The 26,747-nt window shown below is 42.5% G+C and overlaps 1 protein-coding gene and 1 pseudogene across 1 annotated transcript in view; both read right to left on the bottom strand.

The window, feature by feature from the left end:
* ITGA11 (integrin subunit alpha 11) overlaps positions 1–26,747 on the bottom strand; it is a 140,822-nt gene that overhangs the window by 43,443 nt on the left and 70,632 nt on the right. Inside the window, exons 4-7 of the mRNA XM_049778609.1 lie at positions 23,543–23,634; positions 17,325–17,439; positions 12,238–12,365; positions 8,959–9,107 (exon numbers count right to left, since the gene is read on the bottom strand). Of these exons, the coding sequence (XP_049634566.1) occupies positions 8,959–9,107; positions 12,238–12,365; positions 17,325–17,439; positions 23,543–23,634 (484 nt within the window). The remainder of the gene's footprint in view (positions 1–8,958; positions 9,108–12,237; positions 12,366–17,324; positions 17,440–23,542; positions 23,635–26,747) is intronic.
* Positions 12,985–13,084, bottom strand: LOC126029989 (uncharacterized; annotated as a pseudogene).

The raw sequence follows: 26,747 nt of genomic DNA, 5'->3' as shown, positions 1-26,747 counted from the left end.
GTGAAAAGCATGTGTGGCATATATGAGGTGAGGTCCTGAGTTTGATTCCTGACACTGCATGTTATGAATGAGGCCCTGGTGACCTTAGCAACACGAAGTTGAACACCAAAGCATTAGGGGGGAAAGAAAAAGTGGAATTAGTTATTGTTCATTCTCTCAGTTTCCTGCTGTTTGGTATATGCTGATTAAAAGACTCTCCAATTCTTGTATATGTCATGGATTGCAGAGAAGCATCCCAGAGCTGACTAGAGCAGATCTTGGGCTTGAACCTAACCCCATCGGGGAGAATTATGCCAGATCCTAAAAAGAGATTCTAGATACTTCTATAATTTTATTAGAGGTCCAGATCCAGGAACCAACTCTGTTGCATTAAATAATTAACGATGGACCTGGATGGAGGTGGATGGAGAGATATTTCTTTGCCATCCCAAGCCACGTGGCTCCGCAACCCCCATTCAGCTGGCGGGTCCCAGGTTTAGGTGAACGGCGGAATCACTCATCCAGAGACAGGAGTCAGGAAGTATCAGCTTTATTCATACCCTAACACCACATGTGTGGCCTATATTATAACCTTTCAAGCATTTGCTATTCTTAGCTATCCCTACATCTTAACTCCTTTCAGCCATCTTCCCTTTGACCTCCATGCTGGTCAAAGACCAAAAGGGGAGAGCCGGAAAAAGCCCGAATCCCCTGGGTCAAAGGCTTTATCTACCTTTTCCAAGACCCCTCCCAGGAATGGACGGGGTCTTGCAAGTAAGGTCAAGTTACCTAGGAAGAAAGGGTGGGAGATGAGGCTTCACAACTCTATGCAAAAAAAAAAAAAAAAAAAAAAAAAAAAAAAAAAAAAAAGGCAGAGGGAAAAACAAGTTTAGCTATATAGGAAGCCAAGAAAAATTTCAGAATATATTTTGATATGTAATGTAAATACTAGCATGAATCTGTAACAGGGTAAATATTGGCAAGAATTATCTGGCTTTAAATTGGGATTTTGTAGCATGTGTAAAACTTGGATTGTTTCCTTTGTAAATTAGTTTATGGAATAAAGAAAGCTTTATACTCGTGATAGGTTCTATTTTCTTGAGAGCCAGAGTGAGCTGTGGAAAGTAAGTCACATCATGTTTCTTTTCTGCTCAAAATTTGTACAGGTTCCTACTATCCTACTACTGCTTTGCCAACAGCCACTAATACTTGTGATCTGGTCCCACTGTCTCTTTTGAAGTTATATAAAACACGCTTCCTTGGCCTCTTTGGGATGGAGTGCTCTATTAGGTTTATCTGGTCAAATTCTTCATTGAAAGCTGTCATTTCCTTCTTGGTTTTCTGTCTGTTTGTTTTTATTTATTGTTTCATTTCGATCAATGTTTTCATTCATGGATGAAAGTGGGTGTTGAAATCCCTTTCTACTTTTGCAATGCTGTTAGTTTGGATTGTTAATAATAGCTTTGTGCACTTCACTTGGAACATGTATAAAGTACTTTGTCTACTTCATTTGGAGCATATATGCTAATTATTGTGGAGCATATATATTAATTAGCATTGTCTTGATTAATTGATCTGTTGATTGTAATAAAACAAGTTTCCTTCAAAGATGACACAAGCAGAATAAACAAATGGGAATACATAAAACTTAGTCTGTGAAACTTATAGTCTTTTTCTGCACTATGAAAGAAATTAGACCTAAACATAAAGATTCATTACTGATTGGGAGAAAATTCTGCACATCATACATCACACTATAAGGAACTAGAACTTATGAACCCTGGTCATCCATTAGTGTTACTGTCTCTTTAAGGGTGAAGACACCAGTTATCAGAAGCCCACCCCTCATGAATGCCACATAATATAAAACCCTGGGTTGAAGTGTTGGAGTGGGGGACTAGGAAATTCTGCGTCTCCTGCTAGTTGGTTGCTCCTGCTGGAATCAATCAATTGCTGCCTGATTCCTGGAGAAACTGTTTATCATATTCCTGGCTCCTGCAGCATTTTGCTGCTTCTCCTACTGCTCTGGGCCTAACACTAACACACACAAAAAGCTAATATCCAATATATATAAAATATTCTAAAAGCTCAATAACAGAAAAACTAATTCATCAAAAACTGACCATGAGCTGACATTTTCTCAAAGTTGAATAAAAATGTCAACAAGCACAGGACAAAAATGTTTGTCATCACTGAGTAACAGGAAATGCAAATCAAAGTGACACTGAGGTATTGCCTCACGATCAAGAATGGTCTATAACAGAGCCAGAAACAATAGTGCTGGTGCTGATGTGGTGGGAAAGGAACTAATTCACTATTGATTGAACAGTTGCTTGGTTCAATCTCTTTGGAAAGCAGTTTGGAGACTTCTAAAAAATTACAAAGAAGAGAGCTGCTATATGATTCTGCAATTCCACTCCTTAGCATCTACCCCAAGAACACACACAAAATTATTCAAAAGGACATATACACACACCAAAGTTCATGTCAGAATTATTTACAATAGCCAAAGATCTGGAAACAACTCAAGTTGTCCAACAACAGATGAGTGAATCAAGAAATTGTGGTATAGTCGGTAGAGTATCTTTGTATTTTGATTATCTTATCCTTTGAAGTGCAGAAGCTTCGAAATTTAATGTAGTTTCCATTTGTTTATCTTTACTTCCACTTGCTTGTTTCCTGACATTACATCATTAAAGATACCTCTATCTTCAATGTTATTGAGAGTTTTATCTCTATTCTCATCAATATAACTTATGGATTCAGGTCTACATATGACTCAGTAATTCCACTCTTTGGGCTTATACCCTAACAACCCAAAAGCACAATGCAGAAAATATCTCTTTGTCCTTGCTATTCATTACAGCATTATTCACAATGACCAGAATCTGGAAACAACCCAAATGCCCAAGAACAGAATAAGAAAGTATGGTACATAAACACAATGGAATACTTCAGAGCATAAGAAGCTGAAGTCATGCAACTTATTGCTATGTGAATGAATCTGGAGAGTACTGTGCTGACTATAACAAGTCTGAGGGAGAGGAGCAGAATGATCTCTCATATGCAAGATATGAAAAAAAAAATATTAGGAACAACAAATGCCCAAAAGGAATAGAAATGAAGAACACAAGAATAAATCTTCAGTAGGAAGTTTGCCTCTAGTTAGGAAAGGGAAAACTGAGACAGTGGTAGAGGGGAAAAAGTGCCTGCCATCGAGGCAAGAAAGTGGGAACATTGACAGAAGAAAGTGGGAACTGGTGAAGGAATTAGTGCAGGAACATTGTATGCCTGAAATTTAATCATGAAGAACTTTGTAAAATTGCAATTAAAAATTAAGAAGAAAAATATCATCTATATATACACAATGGAGTACTACTCAGCTATGAGAAAAGATAAAATCTTGTATTTTTGCTGCAATTTGGATGGAACTGGAGGAATTCAGAAAGAAAGAATAGATGCTCACAAGGGGCTAAACACCCCCTAATGAAAACAGTCCCTAAGATCGGGTCAATAGAACTGTGATCTGAGAGAGTTAAGGGGACTAGTGGGAAGGGATCTTGGAATAATGGTTTGGGGGAGGAATCATGGCACTCTGGTAGGAGACAGGGAAGGGCAGCAGCACTGTGTAAACAGTAATAGTGGTACTATTGTAAAAAAATAACTATCCTTGTGTTTTGTCTTATTTTAGCTTTCTTTAGCATCCACACCTGAGGGGGGACCCAGGTGCCATTTCTGGTAATATCCTGTCTGGCAGTGCAGGCCAGTGGTTCAGGGTTTGCCCAGTAATGTGGTGCTTGAGGATCAGAAGAGCTAGGGGGCTACACCTAGCAGTGGCATTGTGATTTTGGGGATTGAACTCTGCACAGGTGAGTCAGTTGTTCTCTCCACCTATATTTCATTATCCCCAGGCTATCTCTTATCACCTTTTTGACTTGGAGTCCAAAGTAAGTATGAATGTTGCTGCCTCTTTATTTTTTTTTAGATTTTATTTTCTTTTTTTTTTTTTTTGTTTTGGTTTTTGGGCCACACCCGGTGGTTGCTCAGGGGTTACTCCTGGCTGTCTGCTCAGAAATAGCTCCTGGCAGGCACGGGGGACCATATGGGACACTGGGATTCGAACCAACCACCTTTGGTCCTGGATAGGCTGCTTGCAAGGCAACCGCCACTGTGCTATCTCTCTGGGCCCAGGATTTCATTTTCTTATCAGATTGTTTTCAGTCTGAGTTTTATCAAGAATTGTTTACCAAACATACATAGATTAATAAGTGTGATATGTCACATCAACCAAGATGAATAATTACTGGAACATATCATGGAGAAAGCATACAGTAGGATTTATCACCCACTTAACCATAAAAATGGTCGATAAAATCAGAATAGGGACTGGAGAGATAGTACAATAAGTAAAGAACTTGTGTAGCATGATGCTGAATCTGATGTAATCCTTAGCACTTTATATGATCGTCAGGGATGACTCATAAGCACAGAGACAGCACTAGACCCTGAGTATTGCTAGGTGTCACTCAACAATCTTTTATTCCATTTATTTTGGGGGGCCAAACCCAGTGACACTCAGGGGTTACTCCTGGCTATGCGCTCAGAAATCAGACACAATAAAGACCACTGGTAGCTGGAGCAGGTGGCGCTTGTCTTGCATGTGGCAGATTCAGGTTTAATTGCTGGCATCCATATGGTTCCTGGGCACCACCAGAATAATTCCTAATGCAGAGCCAGGCATAAACCCTGGGCACACTGGGTGTGGCCCCACGAACAAAAGATCATTTATGACAAATTCATAAATAAAATATTAGACTGTAAAATGACTGAAATCTTTTCCTCCATAAACAGGTACAAATCAGTTTATCTTTTCACGCTCTTACTTAACATAGTATTGACATTCTATTCAGAGAATTAAGGCAAGAAAAACAAATAAAAGGAAACAATAGACAAGAAGAACAACTTTAACATTTTTCAGATAACAGATAGTACCTATAGAAAACCTGAGGGATTCCAAAGAAGAATTAGAAAACCAATAAAGTAGTAGGTTGCATAGAACAACAGTCTGTGTTCGTGGTTGGGAAGACTGGAAATTGTTCAAATGACCATCATACTCAAATAAAAAGTTACAGATTCAAAGCAATTCCAATCAAAATTCTAAAGCAGGGGTCTCTAACTCAATTTACCTGGGGGCCGCAGGAGGCAAAGTCGGGGTGATCCTTGAGTGCAAAGTCAGTAGTAAGCCTTGAACTTGGGGGTGTGTGACCCAAACAACTAAAACAAAACAAAACAAAAAACTAAAAAAAGATTCCTCTAGGGCAGGGCCACAAAATGTTGTATGGAGGGCCGCAAACGGCCCGTGGGCCGCGAGTTTGAGACCCCAGTTCTAAAGGCATTTTTCAAAGGAATGGAATAAATGTTACTGAAACTTACATGAAATGAAGTAAGAATCTGAATAGCTAAAGCAACCCTAAGAGTGAATAAAAATATGGGTGTACCACATCCCTTGACTTAAAATTTTACTACAAAGCTATAGTAATATAAATCATTTGATGGTGAAATAAAAATAAATACATGGATTAATGGAAGAGAGTATAGAAATAAATCCACACAGACACTTATCTGACAAAAATACCAAAAGCATTTGTTGAAGTTTCTTCAGTAAATGGCATGGAAAGACTAGATACACACTTTTAAAGCATGAAATTATATCACTGTTTACACTAGATGCAAAAATTAATTCAAAATAAATTCAAGACCTGGATGTAGGGCCAGAAACAATACAATAAAATATAAAGAAAATGTAAGCAAAGCCCTCCAAGACACAGCTTTTATAAGGTCTCCAAAGGCGTTTGCCTAACACAGTGGTCGGCCAGCCGCGGCTCACGAGCCACATGCGGCTCTTTACACTTTTTAATGTGTCTCTTCTGTGTGCTGGGTGGCCCCTCCAGGATTCAGGACTCTGCTCCTAGCCTCTGTCTGTGCGCGCCCGGTGTGCAGCCCTGGCGGTGTTATTTGTATCCTCTCGACCTATGTGGATACTTGCATGCAGAATATTCTCAATAAAAACTTATTGAAACTAAAAACAGTGTACCATCCTATGTATTTTCGGTTTTAAAAATGTGGCTCTCAAAATAAATTTCAATCGTGGTTTTGGCGAGATTTGGCTCAATTGAAAAAAAGGTTGCCCACCACTGGCCTAGCACAAGGCCGACCCAGGCTTGATCCTAGGCATCCCATATGGTCCCCGGAGCCTGACAGGAGTGATTTCTATGTGCAGAACCAGGAATAAAGCTTGGATGCTGCCAGGTGTGGCCCCCAAACCCAAACCAGACCAAACCAAATAAAAAAATCCCACTAGGGACTATATCAAATTCAAAAGATCTTGTACAGAAACTCTCAATTAAATGAGAAGATATCCTTAAATCAGAGAAAATATTTTCACGTTACAAATTCAAAAAGAGGTTAATATTCTCTCTCTCTCTCTCTCTCTCTCTCTCTCTCTCTCTCTCTCTCTCTCTCTCTCTCTCTCTCTCTCAAGACCAAGGAGATAATACATCAGGTAGGGCACTCATCTTGCATGAGGCCAATCCCGTAGTTTGATCCCTGGCACTCCATATGATCCCCCAAGCCTGCCAAGCCTTGACTGTAGAGACAGGAGTTAATCCTGAGTACCACCAGGTGTGGTTAAAAATCATTTAAAAAAATCCCACAACATCAAAATAAAACCTCAAACCAAAAGCAACCAATTACTATGTTGTTATTGAGCATGACAAATGAGTGGATGAAGAATCTATGTGGTCTAATTATACAATCAAATATTACTCGGCTGACGATTGACAAGACCTTGCCTTTTGCTCTTAGGTGGATGGAATTGGCGAAGGTCAAGCCAGGGGAAGAAAGGCAGAAAAAGAACAACAAACATCAGATGATCACATTCAATGGCAGACCATAAAGAACAAGAGAACAAATTTAAACTTCTGACTGAGGTTGTCGGATGTCAGGGGACAGGAAAGTCAGAAGTATCTCCTAGACTCCCTTCACCAACCCTTCAAGGGGACCCTATTAAAGGGAGGGATTCCCTTGGTGCTGGGAGTGGTGTGACAACTTCTACAGTGTTGATGGAAAGTGTTTCTATAACATAACCATTGATAGCTAAAAACAAATGTCAACTAAGAAAAGGAGGCCACCAGGAGCTATACTTTTCAGGTAAGGGTGATCAGGTTTCAAAATTCCACTTGAGGTGCAGATTGTTATATCCCAGTGGGAGATCCTGAGTCACTGATGGTTCCAAGTGCTTGTTGAGTCACACACTTAAAACAGACCTAAGGATAGTTAGTGGGCTGGGCTGTGAAATCTAAACACTGGGCTTCATCTCTTAGCTGTGTGAGTCAGAGCTTTACCCAGAGAAAGGGGGCCCAAGCCAGGAGCTCACCTCAATGATGGCAACACAGAAAAACAGCTCGTTCCTCATGAGGATGAGTAAGAGCACATGGAGAAATGTTCATTTAGGAAAAGTTCATTTAGTGGAGCTGTAACTTCATCATGGGGATGTGTGAGGTTGGAAAGATTTTATCTTTTGACCACATGCAATCATGCTACTACCAGAGAAACATCTCACACCGTGGATTAGGGTTAGATTCTTGAACTAATCCTACATAAGGCCAGATGACAAGGTAATAAGGCTTCGAGCTTTAAGAACACACAAGTCAAATTCTAAATGTAAAATGCCTGCATTATTTTTTTTTAGAAGGGAGAAAGTTTATTGGAAAGTAGAAGAGAAAGAAGAAGCAACTTAGAGGAATGTAGAATAACTAAGTTCAAATACTGCATCTAAAATCTAAATTCCTTAGACATATCATCTTAAGAGTATGGGTCTCCACTTGAAAAATATTGAGATATTTTCCTTAAAGTCATTGATTTTAGTATAGGAAGCCCAGATCAGTGCCCAGGAATAAGGTGAAGTTACTGGTATGGACAATGTGTAGGTAGCAATAACATCAATACAGATGAGTGAGTTCTGTTGTGATTTTCAAGGAGTTAATTTCATTACTCTACCACCTCAGATGTTAGATTTAATGATGCTCTTCAATAGTTTACACTCCATAGGAAAATACAATTGATGGTCAATGCTCCATAGAAAGATACAGTTGATGCCCCCCCCTTTTTTTTCATGGTGTTGGGATCGAAAACTAACACTTCTTATAAGCTATATGTGTTTTTTCCCCCAAAGTTAGCTATAACAACACCCCCATCCCAAATACCCTGTTGCAGTATGTCCTTGCTATCAAGAGACAGAATAAAAAATTCGGGCCCAGAGAGATAGCACAGCGGCGTTTGTCTTGCAAGCAGCCGACCCAGGACCAAAGGTAGTTGGTTTGAATCCCGGTGTCCCATATGGTCCCCCGTGCCTGCCAGGAGCTATTTCTGAGCAGAAAGCCTGAGCACCGCCGGGTGTGACCCAAAAACCAAACAAAAACAAAAACAAAAACAAAACAAAACAAAAGAATAAAAAATTCTTCCCTTTGAATCTAGGCAGGTCTTTGTGATTGGCTTAATCAGATGAATATGGCCGATTAGATTCCATGTTGCCTCATGTGAGATCATGGGGATGCTGATAGTTCCTGGGTTGGGTCTCTTAAACATTTTTCTTTTGGAATGCATCCTTTTGGGAAACATAAAGCTCCAGCTAACACACTTCCACCTTATGACAGTCAATCAAGACCCATAGCGTTGAGGGATCAGAAAATTATTGTCCCCAGCACTAAGTTTTGAGCATTTTGATACATAACTATATCAATAGCTGAGACCTGAAAAAGTTCAAATTATTACTTTTTGTGGGGGATACCCGGTGGTGCTAGCTCTGTGCTTAGGAATCACTCCTGGCAGTTCTAGGGAACTATACAGGCATTGCTATCTCATGTATGCAAAGCATATAATAACTATTGTAACTATAATAATGATACGTATTTTGTTTACCGAGCAAATTCAATGCCAAATGCTGTCCGGGTCTCTGTTCCTCCTCTCTGCTCAATGTGGCTGGCGGCTTCGACCACATCTTTTACAGACTTATAGTCATTGAGGTGAAATTCATGGACCACATCTTCTCCATATTGAACAACTCCGACCTGCAAGTCAGCGGGGAAAGAAGACCAACTTGAGTCCAGAACATTAGGCCCTTCTCTAGAGAGGGTCCCCCTCAATGCCTTGGTCTGCTGAGAAGGTCGCACAGCAAAATACTCACTAAGGGAGAGTAACTTCAGGAAAACTGGTTCTGAAAGGTTCTGGGAATGAATAGGTGGCTTGGTGAGATGAGTGAGAGATGTATAGTGAGAGAGTGGACTGTGATGAAAAGAATGGCTCAATCTATTGACTTGACAAGATAGAAGCTGAGCCCAGAATGAGTTTAAATAGTCGAAGATATTGGTGGCAGTCCTAAACTTTACTCACGAAACCCTGAAACAAAGGTTTGAAGAACGTTTGAGGAGTGCTGAGAACTAAACCCAGATTAGCCATGTGCAAGGGACTGCTTTATCTACTGCATTTTGCTCTGGCAGAAACTGAAATTCCTTACAGTCTAGAAGAAAAGTGTGCTTTTTTCTTTTACATTGCTAAGATATTGGAAGCATTAATAATCTTGAAATAAAGTAGAGTGGAAGGAGAATGGTAAAATGTTACTGTTGGGTGAGATTTTTTTAATTCCTCTACTTTTCTAATGCTGGATTCATACCCAAGGATACTCTAAAAATTGCTCTAGTCCAGGTAGAAACTTAGTACTTCAAAGATAAGCAGGCCCACCTTTTTTTTTTGTTTTGTTTTGTTTTGTTTTTTTTTTTTTTTTTTTTGGTTTTTTTGGGTCACACCCCGGCAGTGCTCAGGGCTTCCTCCTGGCTCTATGCTCAGAAATTGCTCTGGCAGGCTCGGGGGACCATATGGGATGCCGGGATTTGAACCACCATCCTTCTGCATGAAAGGCAAACGCCTTTTTTTCATGCTATCTCTCTCTGCCCCACCTACTCTCTTTTAAAACAATTTTCCTCAGTACAGATCAATTTTTTAGGATGACTCAAAATCGGTTTCCTGGATTATCCTTGACATTTTTCAAAGAAACAGATCAAACACTCCTGAAATTAATATAAAACAATACCCTGTGTCTCCACCCTCATCCCCAAATAGCAAAAGCAATCCTGGGAAAAAAGAAGATGGAGGCATAACTTTCCCTTACTTCAAATTGTACACAAGTAGTAACAAGCTAAAAAGCATGATATTAGAATAAATGCAGATTCTCAGATCAGTAGAATAAAGTTGAATATTATGAGATAGACCCTCAGGGATGTGATCAGTTAATTTTAATAAAGGAGCCAAAAGATGTGAAAGTGGAGTAAGGAATGACTCTTCACAAGTGGCGTTGGGAAAAATTTTCAGCTCAATTGGTCGGTTTGTATCCCCCCCCAAATATTCAGGTCCTCCTTCTAACACCATGATAAAAGTCATATAAAATGGATTAAATACCTTGATATCAAACCTGAAATTATAAAGGTATATATATACATATATATGTAAAGTAGGACTCTGTAACATTGCAAACAAAAGGTATTTTCAAGGATAAAAACTACTGACCAAGCAACGTGGAAGCAAAGATAAACAAATGGGACTACATTATATTAAGAAACTTCGGCAGCTCAAAGAAATAATGAGAATACAAAGACACTACATGGAGTGGGAGAAATTCTTCACCCAATAATTATTATGATAAGGGTTGATATTTAAAAATATGTAAAGCACTGGTAGAGCTTACTAAGAAAAAAACATCTGCCCCCATCAAAAAACATGGATAAGAAACTTTCTCAAAGGAGTGATACAGATGGCCAAAAGTCACATGGAATATTGCTCCATTCATTAAACATCAGGAGATGTAATCAAAACAACCAATGAGATATCATCTCACATCATAGAGATAGTGTGTGACACACATCAAAAAGAACAAGAACAAACGGTGCTGGCATGGATATGAGAAGACAGGAACTCTCCTTTACTGCTAGTGGGAATGTCAACTGGTCCACTCTTTTGGAAAACAATATGAACATTCCTTAATTGGAATAGAAATAGAAATTGAGCTTCTATATGACCCAGCAATAGTGTCTTGGGAACATATGCTAGAGGTCCAAAAACACAATGAAGAAAACAAACACAAGACCAATTGCAAAAATCACTCCTATGTTCTTTACAGAGCTATTCATAATAATCAGAATCTGGAAACAACCCAAGTGCCTGAGAACAGATGATGGAGTAAAGAAACTATGGCTTGCTATACAGCTGTTAGGAAAAAATGAAGTCATGAAATTTGCTTATAAATGGACAGACATGGAGACTGTCATGCTGAGTGAAATGAGTCAGAGGGAGAGGGACAGACAGAATGATTGCATTAATTTGTGGAATGTGAAAACCAGTATGAGAATAATAATCAAAGATAATAGAAATGGGGGAGGGAGTGCTGTTAGGACAGAGAAGGGACCCCTATGACAATAATAGTTAGAAATGATCCTTCTGGACAAGAACTGGGTGCCGAAAGGAGGAAAAGTGATATGCATGATACCTTTTCAGTAACTGTATTGCAAATCACAGTGCCTAAAAAGAAAAAAGGGAAGAGATAGAGACAAAGAGACTGAGAAGAAAAGTGTCTGTTCAGTTGGGGAGACAAAAGGGAGGGAAACTGGGGAAGTTGGTGGTGGGAAATGAACACTGGTGAAGGGTTGGGTGTTGGAACACTGTATGAGTGAAATTCAACCAACAACACCTTTTAAATTCTGTATCTCAAGGTGATTCAAGAAAAAAATAATAAAAAATAAAGGTTTCCTGGTAACTTCTAGTTCTTGGTCTTCACTGGCCAAAGCCATGGGGAATCAGTCTCCCTCTTTGGCCAGGCAGCATTTCAAAGGTGATTGTCAACCATGATCTCTCCATTCTTTTCTCCAAGATGGAATTGATGTATCCACTAGGGAGCTAGTTAGTTTTCCTTCTAGAAGGTGTTTAGCCCTGAAGAGGCCTCACCCAAACTGTGCCTTAGTGGGAAAATGTGTGTGTGGGGTATCCTCATCTTTAGGACTTAGACTGGCCTTTCTTGGACACATTCTTAGTACATTCAAGATCCTCCCCACACTTTTATAACATCATCTATCATGGGCATACGTGTGTATGTGCAAGTGTGTGGTCACATGGGGCACTTTTTAGAAAAGGCAGGAGCCTAGAGACACTCACTTGGATCTGTCCAGGGCCGATGTAAAACTTCTTAAGGATGTTAATGAGGAAATGCTGAACCTCCACCCAGGGGTAGATGCTGTTGGAGCCATCCAGGACGATGATGATGTCCATGTAGGTCTGGCACCCTGGAAAGTTGGAGAGCAGCCATAGTTACCCAAGGAGCCAGCACTTGTCAGTCTCTGTCTGATTCGCCTTATGATTGTTCAAAAAGGAGTGGAAGGAAGTTGCTCTGTGTGTGTGTGTGTGTGTGTGTGTGTGTGTATGTGTGTGTGTGTGTGTGTGTGTAATGGCAGGGGGATACAACTCAGCAGAAGGGGGTAGGCATCCATTTGAGGAGCATGAGTGGGGAGTCAGGAATTTGAACTGCTGTAGCTTTTATTGGTGGATCATGAAACTAGACTTAAGCTTGGTTCCTTCTTTTTTTGGGGGGGGGGCACACCTGGTGATGCTCAGAGGTCACTCCTGGCTATGTGCTCAGAAATCGTTCCTAGCTCAGGGGGCCATATAGGACACCGGGGATCAAACACCCTACCTCTGCATTATCACTCCGGCCCCAAGCTTGATTCCTTCTGCCATCAATAAAGTCCATCCACTACCTGCTGGCCAGTGTTTCCCAGTTACTATCTGTGTTCACTCTCTCTTGCTTTACTATAACAGACAGACTGGTCTTTGTCATTCTCATCCTGAATGAAATGGTATTATGATTTTTGGAGGGTGGTATGGTAGAATGCCTACAACTGTGGGATCCAACATCAGAATGTCTGACTACTGGTTTTGGCCTTGGGTCATGCTAATCTTCTCTGTATCACTCCAATTTTAGTATATGTGCTGCCAAAGTGAGCACAGAACATTTTGACATGATTTTGTTTTTTGGGGGGTCACACCTGGCAGCTCTCAGGGGTTACTCCTGGCTCTACACTCAGAAATCACTCCTGGCAGGCTCGAGGGATCATATAGGATGCTGGGATTCGAACCACCGTCCTTCTGCATGCAAGACAAATACCCTACCTCAATGCTATCTCTCTGGCCCTGGTTTTGGCCTTGTGTGAATCACTTAACCTTTAAACACAAGTTTTCTCTTCTGTGAGACAGACAGAAAGATACTAGCGGATCACAGAAGAAGTGAATAAGATGATACTTCCAAAGGGCTGAGGACAACAAATGTGCTTAGGAAATCTTAAAATACATGTACTTTCTGTGTATGTGTTTAAACTTTGTTTTATTTTTAGTGACATACAGATGTGATCAGGGCGTATTCCTAGTTTTGAACTCAGGGATCACTTCTAGCAATGCTCAAGGGAACACTTAAGGTGCCGGGGATTGAGTCATGTCAGCTGCATGCAAGTACTTTACCCATGGTGTTATATCTTTGGCCTATTAGATTGTATTTTTATTATATTTTGGGGGGATGCACCTAGTAGTTCTTAGGGATTACTCCTGGCTCTGTGCTCAGGGATCACTCCTGGAAAACTCAGGAGACCATATAGAATATCAGGAATTAAACCAGTGTCAGCAACATTCAAGGCAAGCACCCTGCACACTGTAATATTGCTTAGGCCCCCTCCTTTTTTTTTTTAATGCTGAGCTCCCCGGTGGAGCTCAGGAGATACTCCTGGCTTTGTGCTCAGAAATCACTCCTGGAAGGCTTAAGGGACCATATGGGATGCTGGGGATCAAATCGGGGACAGTCCTGGGTAGGCCACATGGAAGGCAAATACCCTACCACTGTGCTATCATTCCTGTTCCTACTTAGGCCTCTAATTCATTTTTTTGGAGGCCACACCTGATGATGCTTAGGGGTTACTGCAGGCTCTACACTCAAGAAGAATCACTTCTGGCAGTGCTCAGGAAGCCATATGAGATACCAGACATAACAGATGTCTACCTGCTATCCTATCACTCTGGCCCTGTTTAACTCTATTTTGAAAGGGAAGCATATCTGTTAATGTGGCAATGAGTGCTACATGGGATTATTAGGCCTACTCTCTTGCCTTTATCTCTGTTATCTTATTTTTCTTAGAGGTTTCTCTGTAGTTTCTAACATAAATGTCAAATTACAGAGAACAATAAAAACCAAAAAAGAAAACAAATGAATCACAGAAACTTAATATACGTAAGAAACCTCTTTTAAAATCTAAAAATCTGTCTGTAAGAAGTTAGACTTACCTTGAAATACCCGGTTTATATTATAGTGTGCTGCAGTCCTGGGTATCTGCTTATTTTTTCCTGGAGAATGTTCAAACTGTGTAGAAATCTTCCTTACCACATTAAAACAGGTGCCTTTCGTGCTAACTGCCTGATATAGGGATGTTGTAGTCACCACAGAGAAGGAGTGGAGACCTTCTGAGTGTCATTGGGGCCATAACTAGCAGTGCCATAGGACTTTGTGGGGCTGAGGGGTCAAATCTAGGCCCACATGCATGCTGTGAGTTCCAAACTAGTTCCCTGCCTCCTCATGTATGTGGCAGAGCCTTTTAAAAAGATTGGATGATCCAGATGCTCAGTAATCTCTGCTCTCAAGACTTGTTCAGACATATCTGTCCCAGATAGCATGTACTGGTTCAACACTCCTAGGTCACAGCCTTGGTTTTATGTCGTTCTACTTTGGCCTAAACACTGCATGCGATATGGATGACCACTCTGGCATACAGAAGATTCTAGATTTGGGGTGGCTTCTGATCCATGTTAAGAACTAGGTTTCTTTGATCTTAAAGCCAGTGTGACTATGACAATATGCTTATCTTGCTGATTCCATTCACCATGTCAGCTCTTCAAAGGTGCACATTTCCTGAGCAAGGCTGAATCACGGAAACATGCATTGTGGACTCGTCCCAGACCTGCCACAACAGACACTATTTCTGTCCACCAACTCCCCGGGCATTGTGGCCTTTTGGCCAGATGAGGACTCAGACACAGGAGGAGCTGGAGGTTCAGAGGGCTATTACTTGTTCTGGAGGAAGTAGTGGGCTTGTAGAGTCCAGGGGACCTTCTCTCAGACACCTCGTGCAACAGTTCTCTGGCCTTTTCCTCAGCCTACCAGCACTGCTTGACCTTCTTCTGCTTGAGTGTGACTAGAATCACCTCAGGAAACTACTTTTTGGATCTTTCAGTTGCAGGATTTCTCTTTCTGCTCCAACTGCCCAGCCTGCCATCTCCACCCAATCCTTGCTGCCTGTTCTCTCTCCTAGAGGTGCTAATGCCTTTATTCTCATCAACGGGGAGGCAGCTGCATGAGCGGTGTTCTGCCCAGAGGAAATGGTGAGGCCCTGAGCCAAGCTGTCTGTGCCTGCAGGAGGTGAGAGCTGAGCACCATTTCCCCCTGATTTTCTTGGCAGGTGGAATGAGAATGGGAGAGTCTATGTTCCTTAAAGGTCTAAGCAAGTTGGGCAGAGCAGCAAAATGCCCCGAATCATGGTGCAATGGAATTGTTTCTCAATAATCAATCTTTTTCTCCTTCCTTCATTCCCTCCTTCCCTCCTTCCCTCCTTCCTTCCTCCCTTCCTTCTTTCCTTTCCTCCCTTCCTCTCTCCTTCCCTTCCTCCCTCCCTCCCTCCTCTCTCCCTCCCTCCCTCCCTCCCTCCCTCCCTCCTTTCCTTCCTTCCCTCCCTCTCTTTCCCTCCCTCCCTCCTTCCCTTTCTCCCTTTCTCCCTTCCTTCCTTCCTTCCTTCCTTCCTTCCTTCCTTCCTTCCTTCCTTCCTTCCTTCCTTCCTTCCTTCCATCCTTTCCTTCCTTCCTTCCTTCTTCCTTCCTTTCCTCCCTTCCTCTCCTTCCCTTCCTCCCTCCCTCCCTCCCTCCTTCCCTCTCTCCCTCCCTCCCTCCTCCTTTCCTCTCTCCCTCCCTCCCTCCCTCCCTCCCTCCCTCCTTTTCCTTCCTTCCCTCCCTCTCTCTTTCCCTCCCTCCCTCCTTCCTTTCTCCCTTTCTCCCTTCCTTCCTTCCTTCCTTCCTTCCTTCCTACTTCCTTCCTTCCTTCCTTCCTTCCTTCCTTCCTTCCTTCCTTCCTTCCTTCCTTCCTTTCTCCCTTCCTCTCTCTTCCCTTCCTTCCTCCCTCCCTCCTTCCCTCTTCCCTCCCTCCCTCCCTCCTCTCTCCTCCCTCCCTCCCTCTCTCTCCCTCCTTCCTTCTTCCCTCCCTCTCTTTCCTCCCTCCCTCCTTCCCTTTCTCCCTTTCTCCCTTCCTTCCTTCCTTCCTTCCTTCCTTCCTTCCTTCCTTCCTCCTTCCTTCCTTCCTTCCTTCCTTCCTTCCTTCCCTCCCTTTCCCCCTTCTTCCCACTATCAGATGTGGCCTCTTCTAAACCATACCTCCCTCCCTCCCTTTCTCTCTTCTTCTTTCTTTCTTTCTTTCTTTCTTTCTTTCTTTCTTTCTTTCTTTCTTTCTTTCTTTCTTTCTTTCTTTCTTTCTTTCTTTCTTTCTTTCTTTCTTTCTTTCTTTCTTTCTTTCTTTCTTTCTTTCTTTCTTTCTTTCTTTCTTTCTTTCTTTCTTTCTTTCTTTCTCTTTCCTTTTCTTTTTGCCACACATGGTGATGTTCAAGGCTAACTTCTGACTTTGAATTCAGAAATCATTTCTGACAGTGCTCACAGGACTTTTTGGGATGTCAGGATCAAACTTGAGTTTGGCTGCATGCAATGCAAACACTCTCTTTGTACTAGTGCTGTACTAATGCTCTGGACTCTAGAATATTTCTGCTCTTGTTGGCCTGCCACCCACAGGGCAAGTCATTGCACGACAGTTGCTGCTCATATTGTCTTCTGAGTGAACAGGGTCTCCAGAGCTGTGCTGGGCACAGCTTGTCTTTTGTCCATCACGGCCCAGAGAATTCTAACTTGCTCGAAGAGGGTTTGCAGGCAACCTTCCTGCAGCTAGGACATTCTTTAAACTCTATGCACATCTCCATATCACTGTGTGTAAAGGTGGGCTCCAGAGAGTCCAACTATGCTTCCCAGGTTACTCAAAGAACCAACCAGAACAAGATTAGTGTCCAAAGATTGCTTGTAGTCAAAGAACAATAGTGACCAGATCCCTGAGTCATATGCATGCATATGGATGCATATGGATGCATATCCTGAGTGTATGGTTTGAAGTCACTTACTTTGGAGAGCTGGAGCCACAGTCTTGGAGAACCTGAAGTTGGAGTTGACTCTGGAACACATGCCTGTGGTGTAATAGGAGCTTCCACACTCATGAGACCAGAGCGGGCTGCAGGCCTGTAAAGCACAGAGCACACCCTAGTGAATGCCCAGCTCCAACCACCAGTCCCAGATCAGGCTTTCTGAATCTGAATTTTGCCATGCCCAGATGTGGAGGATGGTGTGGGGCTGGGGAATTCTTTTCCAAGGCAAATCCTAATTTTGCTGCCATGGAGATCAGTTGCCTTGAAGTTGAAATGGGAAATGGTCACTTGAAGTTGAAATGAGAATGGCCACTGTAATTCATCACTTCATTCAGGGATCTGTTTCTTCGTCATACCTGTCCACTCTCAACTATCAGCTTTCTGGGACAGCCCTCAAGGCTATCAGAAGAGTCCAGTCTACAGACTGGACTCTGAATCCTTACAAGACAGTGTCCAGGGGATGTTCCCAGGTCCTCTCCAGGGAGAGGAGAGAGAAGTCTACATTTTCTCTAGTTTGTCCCTCAAATACTGATATCCAATACAACATACAGATTGAGAAAATCTAAGATTAAATTTTGGTGGTAATTTCCTTTGATTTTTTTCTATTTATAATCAATTTCTCTAATTATCTTTCTTTAAAATATAGATTGGAGGGGGTTGGTAGTGCCAGTGTTTATTCAAGGCATGAACTCTATGATGAGTTACATTCTCCCTTTCTCCCATTTGTTACTATCTCCCTTCCTTCCTTCCTTCCTTCCTTCCTTCCTTCCTTCCTTCCTTCCTTCCTTCCTTCCTTCCTTCCTTCCTTCCTTCCCTTCCTTCCCTCTTTCCCTTCCTTCTCTCCCTCCCTCCCTCCCTTCTCTTCCTCCCTCCCTCCCTGCCTCCCTCCCTCCCTCCCTCCCTTCCTTCCTTCCTTCCTTCCTTCCTTCCTTCCTTCCTTCCTTCCTTCCTTCCTTCCTTCCTTCCTTCCTTCCTTCCTCCCTCCCTTCCTTTCTTCCTTCCATTTTTCTTCCTGACTTCTTTCCTCCCTTCTTTCCTTCTCCCTTCCTTCTTTCTTCCCTCCCTTCCTCCCTTTCTTCCACTCCTCCTCCCTCCCTCCCTCTCTTCCTCCTTTCCTCCCTCTTTTCTGTTCTTCCTTCCAATCTTCTCTCCCTATTAGTTTTTAGGGTTTTCTTATTCCCAGGCCCTTTATTGAAGCTGTTGTAAAAGGGGTAGGATAAATACAAGGATCTCTGAAGACATGTCAGGATGAGTATTTGGATGGATGATAAGTAGACACAAAAATAATAAATGTTGGATGGTAAATGATGGATAAATGATAATGGTTGATGGATGATGGATGGTTGACAGATAGATGTGGGAAAGGGAGGTTGATCAATATACAGTTGAAAGGATGAATAAATGGATGGGATGGCAGTTATAAAAAGTGGTGGGTTGATTGGTTAGGAATGAATGGGAGTCTAAATATCTATATAAGAATAAATGAGGGTCGTTTATTTTTTTTGTTTTTGCTTTTTGGGCCACACCTGGTGATGCTCAAGAGTTACTCCTAGCTATGTGCTCAGAAATTTCTCCTGGCTTGGGGGATATGGGACACTGGGGGATTGAACCATGGTTAGCACATGCAAGGCAAACACCCTTCCACTTGCACCACAACTCCAGACCCAAGGTTTTTTTTTGGGAGGGGGTCACAGCTGGCAGTGCTCAGGGGTTACTCCTGGCTCTATGCTCAGAAATCACTCCTGGTAGGCTCGGGGGACCATATGGGATGCCGGGATTCAAACTACTGTCCTTCTGCATGCAAGACCTTACCTCCATGCTATCTCTCTGGCCACTGGTCCTGAGTTTTTTTTTTTTTGTTTTTTTGGGCCACACCAGTTTGATGCTCAGGGGCTACTCCTGGCTAAGCGCTCAGAAATCGCCCCTGGCTTGGGGAAACCATATGGGACGCTGGGGGATCAAACAAACCGTGGTCGCGATCTTTCCTTGGCTAGCGCTTGTAAGGCAGACACCTTACCTCTAGCGCCACCTTCCCGGCCCCAGAGTTTTTTTTAATAATATATTTAAGCACCATGATCATAAATATCAGTTATAAAAGAGAACACCCCCTTCGCTAGTGCAACCTTCCCACCACCTATGCTTTCATATCTCTTCTTCTCCACCCCTGCCTGTACTCGAGACAGGCATTCTATTTCTCTCACTACCATTGTCATGATCGTAGTTAGTGTAGTTATTTCTCTAACTGCACTCACCACTCTGTAGTAAGCTTCATATCATGGGCAAGTCTTTCCAGCCCTCATCTCTATTCTCTCTGGGTATTATTACAATGATGTCTTTTATTTTTTTTAATCCCAAAGAAGAGTGAGATTATTTTGTGTTTATCTTCCTCCCTCTATTTATTTCACTCAGCAAAATAGTTTCCATGTCCATCCATGCATAGGAAAATTTCATGACTTCATTTGTCCTGATGGGTGCATAGTATTTCATTGTGTATATGTAGCATTGTTTCTTTAGCCACTCATCTGTTGAAGGGCATCTCAGTTGTTTCCAGATTCTGGCTATTGTAAATAGCACTGCAATGAATATAGGTGTGCAGAAGGCATTTTTGCATTGTGTATTGTATTCCTAGGGTATATCCCTAGGAGTGGCATAGCATGATCATATGGGAGCTCAATTTTTGTTTTTTTTGAAGAATCTTCATATTTTTTTCCATAAAGGCTGAACTAAAAAACATTTCTATCAGTAGTGAATGAGAGTTCTTTCTCCCCACATGCTCACCAGCACTGATTACTCTTGTTTTCTTTTGTGTGATGTGTGACAGTTTCTGTGGCATGAGATGGTATCTCATTGGTGTTTTGAATCCAAGAATTTATCCATTTCTTTCAGGTTTTCTTGTTTTGTGGCATAGAGTTTCTCAAAGTAGTCTCTGATTCCCTTTGAATCTCTGTAGTATCTGTACTGATCTCCCCTTTTCATTTCTAATTCTGTTTATAAAGTTTCTCTCTCTTCCTTTCTTTGTCAGTTGCTAGTGGTTTATAGATCTTGTTGATTTTTTTCAAAGAACAAACTTTTGCTTCCATTGATTTTTTTGAGTTGTTCTTTGGATTTCTACTTTATTAATTTCTGCTTTAAACTTTGTTATTTTCTCCTGCCTACCTATTTTTGGTTCATTTTGTTTATTACTTTCTAATTTAATAAGTTGGGTCATTAAGTTAATTATGTAGGCCCATTTTTTTCTTCCTGATGTGTGCTTGTAAAGTTATACATTTTTCCCTTAGTACTGCTTTTACAGTGTTCCAAAAATTCTGATAATATGTGTCTTGTTTTCATTTGTTTCCAGAAATATTTTGATTCCTTCTTTGATTTCATCTCTGACCCACCTGGTTCTTCAGCAGCAAGCAGTTCAATTTCCAGGTGTGTCTGTTTATAGTTCACTTCTAATTTCAGTGCATTATGATCTGAGAAGATAGTTTGTACAATTTCTATTATTTTGATTTTATGAGGTATGTTTTATGGGCCAGCACATGGTCTATCCTGGAGAATAGATATGCACTGGAGAAGAATGTGTATCCAGTTTTCTGGGGGTGGAAAGCCCTATATATGTCTACTAGGCCACTTTATTCCATTTCTCCTTTTAGAGCTAGTATATTCTTATTAGGTTTCATCCTTCTGACCTATCAAGGGGTAAGAGGATGGTGTTGAGGTCTCCCACTATTATTGTGTTGCTATTGATGTCTGATTTCAGATATGTCAACAATTGTTTTAAATATCTTGCTGGTCCCTCATTGGGTGTGTATATGTTTAGGAGTGTGATTTCTTCCTGTTGTACACATTCCTTGATTATTAAAAAATGTCTATCTTTGTACCTTATAACTTTTTAAGAATAAAGTTTATGTCATCTGATATTAATATGGCCACTCCAGCTTTTTTTTGTTTTTTGTTTTTTTTTTGTTTTTTTTGGGGGGCCACACCCGGCAGCGCTCAGGGGTTCCTCCTGGCTGTCTGCTCAGAAATAGCTCCTGGCAGGCACGAGGAACCATATGGGACACCAGGATTCAAACCAATCACCTTTGGTCCTGGATAGGCTGCTTGCAAGGCAAACGCCACTGTGCTATCTCTCCGGGCCCCACTCCAGCCTTTTTTAAGGGAGTTGTTTGCTTAGATGATTGTACTCCAACCTTTGTTTTTGAGTCTTTTTTTGTTCTGACTATTCAGATGTATTCTTGAAGGCAGCTTTTGAGTTTAGCTTTTTGATCCATTTTGCCACTCTGTGACTCTTAACTGGTATATTTAAGCATTGATCTTAAGAGAGATAATTGTCATAGGTTTTAGTGTCATCTTTGTGTAGGAGTTTTGTGTCTGTTGGTCTGTCTTATATTAGACTTTTCAGTTTGTCTTTTAAGGCTGGTTTTGAGTCTGTAAAGTTTCTGAGCTGTTGTTTGTTCGTGAAGCTATGTATACTCCCCTCAAACCTGAATGTGAATTTGGCTGGGTGAAATATTCTAGATGAAGCACTCATTTTGTTGAGTTTTGTCACTATATCCCACCACTGCCTTTGGACCTTGAGGTTCTCTGTGGCAGATCTGCTGTAAATCTTAAGGATGCTCCATTGAATGTGATTTCTCTCTCTCTCTCTCTTTTTTTTTTATCTTGATGCTTTTAGTATTTTATTCCTGTCCATGGGATTCCTCATTCTGACTAATATGTGTCTTGGGGTGCTTTTCTTCAGGCCTCTTTTCACTGGTACTCTTTGGGTATGCAGGATTTGGTTGCATGCACTCTTTAGCTCTGGGAGTTTCTCTGCAATTAATTCTTCATGGGTTTTTTTTCCCTGGGTTTCTGGTACTCCAGTGATTCTTATGTTGTTTCTGTTAAGTTTATCGAAGACTTCTATTTTCATTTGTTCACATTCATTGAGAATTTTTTCATTGTCTGGTCATTTACTTTGGTTATTTTCCAATATCTTCTGTAAAATGGATTTGTTCTGCGTCTCATCTTCTAGCTCACTGATTCGGTCCTCAGCTGCTGGTACTCTGTTGGAGAGACTTTCCAGTGAGGTTTTCATTTCACCTACCATATTTTTCAGCCCTGTTATTTAAGTTTGGAGTTTTCTGATTTCTATTTTCATATCCTCTTACTTCTTATTTGTGGTTTGTTCAGCTCTACCCATGCTTTCTTTGAGTTTTATAAACATCTTCTATATTTCTTCTCGAATCCCTTTATCTGAGAGGCTAAATAAGTGGTTGGCACTTTTTGGGTCATCAGGTCTTCATTCTCTACATATCATGTTGGCCTGTGTTGTTTCCTCATTTAGCGCTTGTGGTATGATGTTTTCTGCATGTTGTGCTGGGGACCACTGCCTATGAGATGTGCACTTCTGAGGAGGATCACTCCAGGATGAGGTTGGTCCCAGCACTAGCAGCTGCGGATTTTGGATGCGTTGAAAAGCATGTAGTAGGGATCAGCCAATAAATGATTCTTTTTTATTTAAAGCTGCTATTTATAAATCAGGACTTAGCAAATACCAGAGGCACCAGGAAGTATATCACAAAACTCTTCAGAGTCTTCATTCCAACTTGTTAAGTCGGTAACATAAAATGTGTAGGAAAGTGGCCAGGAGGCTTAGAGGAAGAATGAAATGGCATGGTATGCCTGAAGGGGTGGTGGTGGTGGGTGAGTGTATGTATGTATATATATATATATATATATATATATATATGGTGTGTGTACATATGTATGTATGAGCTGTTCTGAGCACCCCCATTGACCATAATTGTCTAAACTTGGGGTGACTCGCTTTCCTTGGCGGTGAGGGGCAGAAGAGTGCCAATCTATAATATGCCTTCTGCCATATGAAGTGCCAAACCTGTATTTGCTCCCTTGGGTGGGGACCCGAGATCCCAGTTGTGTCCTGTTTCTCCCACCAGGCCTGGAAGAGAGACTTACTTAGGAAAGGAAGCTTGCCAAGGTCAAGGCACAGCTCCCCCAATGGGCTATCTTGATTTATTCCAGTTTATTTCAGCTGCTGGCCCCTATTACCTCCCCTGTCCCAGAGTTTATATAGATTTAAGAGGTGGAATTTCCCCCACTCCACCCTTAAAACACAGCACACAGCCCTAAAAGCTGCATTGTACATTGTGGAGGATAAGGAGGAACAACCCCAGGCAGAGGGACTGAAGAGAGGGTCAAACTCTTACCAGAAAGCTGTTATCCTTGGGATTGGTAGCCAGACTCAGGCCCAGCCTCATGTTGTCCTTGCGCTCAGACACGTTGGACAGCGTGACCCTTCCTGGAATGAGAAGTCCAGTGTGAGGTCCAGCTCTCCTCTGCTCAGAATCCGCTAGTGCCAGGCAGAGTCCCTTCCCCTTTCTCCCTGTTTTAGGCCTCAGTCTCTAGCATGTCTCGGTTCTCAGGCTTCAGTTTCCAAGGCCTGACCCAGACATGTCTCTATGCTTCCTCACAATCCCCTGTGGGAGCAGGAAATGGGGTCTCATAGAGGTCCTACAATCTGCCAAAGTCACACAGCAATGTATGTGGTGCTTTCTATCTACTGGGAGCATTTGCTCCTCCAGCCATGAGACTGAACCCAGCTTTTCCCTTGAGTGGCACCCAACAAACCTATAGGCCATACACCCATCTTAGCCTCTTCAGTGTAGTGTTCCTCACTTCCTCACATCCACGTCTTTTCCAAACCAACATGAAATGGACATATGACAGCTCTGAATCTTGTGCTCTAAGGCCCATCCCCTCCTCCTATTAGTACATGGTGTCTATTTCTCTCACAGGAGTCAATAAAAAGCCAATATGGCATGAATTGGAGCTTCCAGAGATGCCAACTCCAGTTCCAACTGCTCATTCTGGGCTCATTGGGAGCAAGATTATCAGTTGATTCACTGAAAGGAAAGTAGTGGCAGACTAAAACAGCTACAAGATCCAGGGCATCCCATAGGGTTTCCCCAAACACCACCAAGTCCTGAGTGCAGAGCCAGCTCCATCCACTCCCCTATTACCCCAGTTACACTGAATAAGCTCTTCTGGGTGGTTTTATTATACAAAGAAGAGGACGAAATAAGCTTGAATTCTCCAGAAGTAAGTGTGCCTGTGAATAAGCAGAGTAGAGTGTGAAGCCAACTGGCATTTTATTAAAACCCGGTATCTGTGTTTTTCTGCTGGGGGTGTCCTTAGCTGTGAGTGCTAAGAACTGAGGGGGTGACCTTCACTCAAGAACCAACCTTTACATTCGTCATAACTGGGACAGTAACAAGCTAGAGGAACAGGCCAGTGGGAGCAGAGACTAGACCTCAGAGGCAGGGCTCAGAGTGGGCTAGGGGTACTCTGTTTTGGGGGTGGTGGGTCCCTTTGATATCTCCTATTTGAAGTAAAGCTCATTGTGAAATGCAGTCCCTCTGGAGTGATTTCAGAATGAATGGCTAGCAAGCACCTGAGATTTTGTGGTGTCTGGTCATTCCTGTCTCCAGAGTGGTTTCCCAGGTCCATGGTTTCCAGCTCCCCAGGTAGTGCAGAGACTCTCACTCACTTCCCAATGGCACAGCTGGGACTTGCACCAGGCCCTTCTGTCTGTTAATTTAGGGAACCTGCCCTTTACCTTCCTGCCCTTTTCTGTCTCCTTTATCCTTCCTGTGACTCAAACTTTCATAAAGGCAACTTGTTGGGACCAGAGAGAAGGATGGGGCTTGGGGCCTACTTATGCTGCCTGTAGACTTGGGAATAGAATGAAGGACACCAGGTCCCTGTGGATGTGTCTAAAGGCTCAGCACAAGCCCCTTCTCACATGGGCTGCTTCCAGAGTACCACTCCACTCCTACCAGACTCTGCTCTCGGGAGACCTGACTCCCTCCTGCTAGGAGAGGAAAAGGCAGGGGGAGGGGATGTAGCACCTTGCACTGTCAGGGAGGTCTGAGCACCTCCTCAATCTTCCCTGCAGAGGGGAAAAGAACATTCCTGCCAGAGAGGCTCAGTGCCTGGAAGGGCCAAAAGAAACCGAGGATCAGGTTCCCCCCATAGGAGAAATTCCAGATGGTCTGGCTTGGAGCTGATGCATGGCTAGGAACCCCCCTAAAATCAAGGCCCCTGACTCCTCTGCCCTCCTACTACTCAGCCCTTCCCCTTTTTGCTTGCTAGGCTGAGCCTTTTCTATCAATGTCAGATGTGACTCCACCGCCTTTGGTATGAAATGTGGTTCCTACTGGACACTAGAGAGACCCACTCCACATAGCCAACTTTCTGTGCTTATCTAGCCAGATGAACCTCATTTTGTCTGTTCGAGGTCAGACCTCCCCTACATTCCTGTCCATGTCTCCTCTGATTTCCCACTTCTACAACTTTCCCCTGCTCTATCCCTTGTGCCCTCTCCCCTGCTCTTTGCTCTCATTGTGCCTGCCCAGCTCTCTGTTCCCCTTGTATTGGCATGGTAAGGGCTCAGGAGAGGTTGGTGGGTATATGAGACCTGTCATGGATGCCAGTACTTTCATCTCTCTGCAAGAGCTTCTGAGCCTCAGAAGGAACATGGGAGAAGTCAGTGGACAAGCAGCAATAACAGTGAAGCCACACAGGAACCCAGTTGGGCTTGTGCCAAGAAATAGTCACTTTTGGTGCAATATACAATGAGGACCCAACTCCAGGGCCATCACTTAGTCCATCCCCTAAATTCTCTCTCTCAGTCTCTCTCCTCTCTCTCTCTCTCACACACACATATCACTTAGTTCATCCCCTAATGTTCTCTCTCTTTTTTTCTCTCTCTCTCACACACATCCCTTAGTTCATCCCCTAATGTTCTCTCTCTCTCTCTCTCTCTCTCTCTCTCTCTCTCTCTCTCTCTCTCACACACACACACACACACACACAAAACACACACACACACACAAAACACACCCCAGGATCATCCTGCACAACAAGAAGAACAAGTAGTCCCCCTTGGGCTCCAGTTTCATGGGCTTCCACTTTGGTGTAGGCCTTTTTATCTCTATCCTGCTCTTGCTCTATCTCTTGAAGCTCTTTCATAGTCCCTTCACACCAGGCTCCTCCTGTATGTTTACGAGAGGAACACCCAAGCTCCTGGACCCTGGGGAGGTCAGATTGCTACAGCAAAGACTAATCTCAATGGCTTCAAGACCCACATGGAACTTTTATTTTTGGAGTGGTGCACCCAACTCAAGGCATAACTCCTGGTTCTGTGCACAGGGATCACTCCTGGCAAGGTTCAGGGGCCCTCCGTGTTGCCTGGGAAGGGGCCTGGATGCAAGGTAAGTGCTGTTCCCTTGTATAATCTCTCCACCCTCAAATGGAACTTTTGCTTCTTCCTGACCAGAAGGCCATGGCCCAGCCTCTTCTGAGCTTTTGCAAAATGTGAGTATATTAGAAAGAGGACATGTGCTTAATTGG

Source organism: Suncus etruscus, chromosome 1, assembly GCF_024139225.1.
Source record: "Suncus etruscus isolate mSunEtr1 chromosome 1, mSunEtr1.pri.cur, whole genome shotgun sequence".
In the NCBI taxonomy this organism is placed as follows: Eukaryota; Metazoa; Chordata; class Mammalia; order Eulipotyphla; family Soricidae; genus Suncus; species Suncus etruscus.
This window is presented reverse-complemented; position numbering and strand designations above follow the sequence as displayed.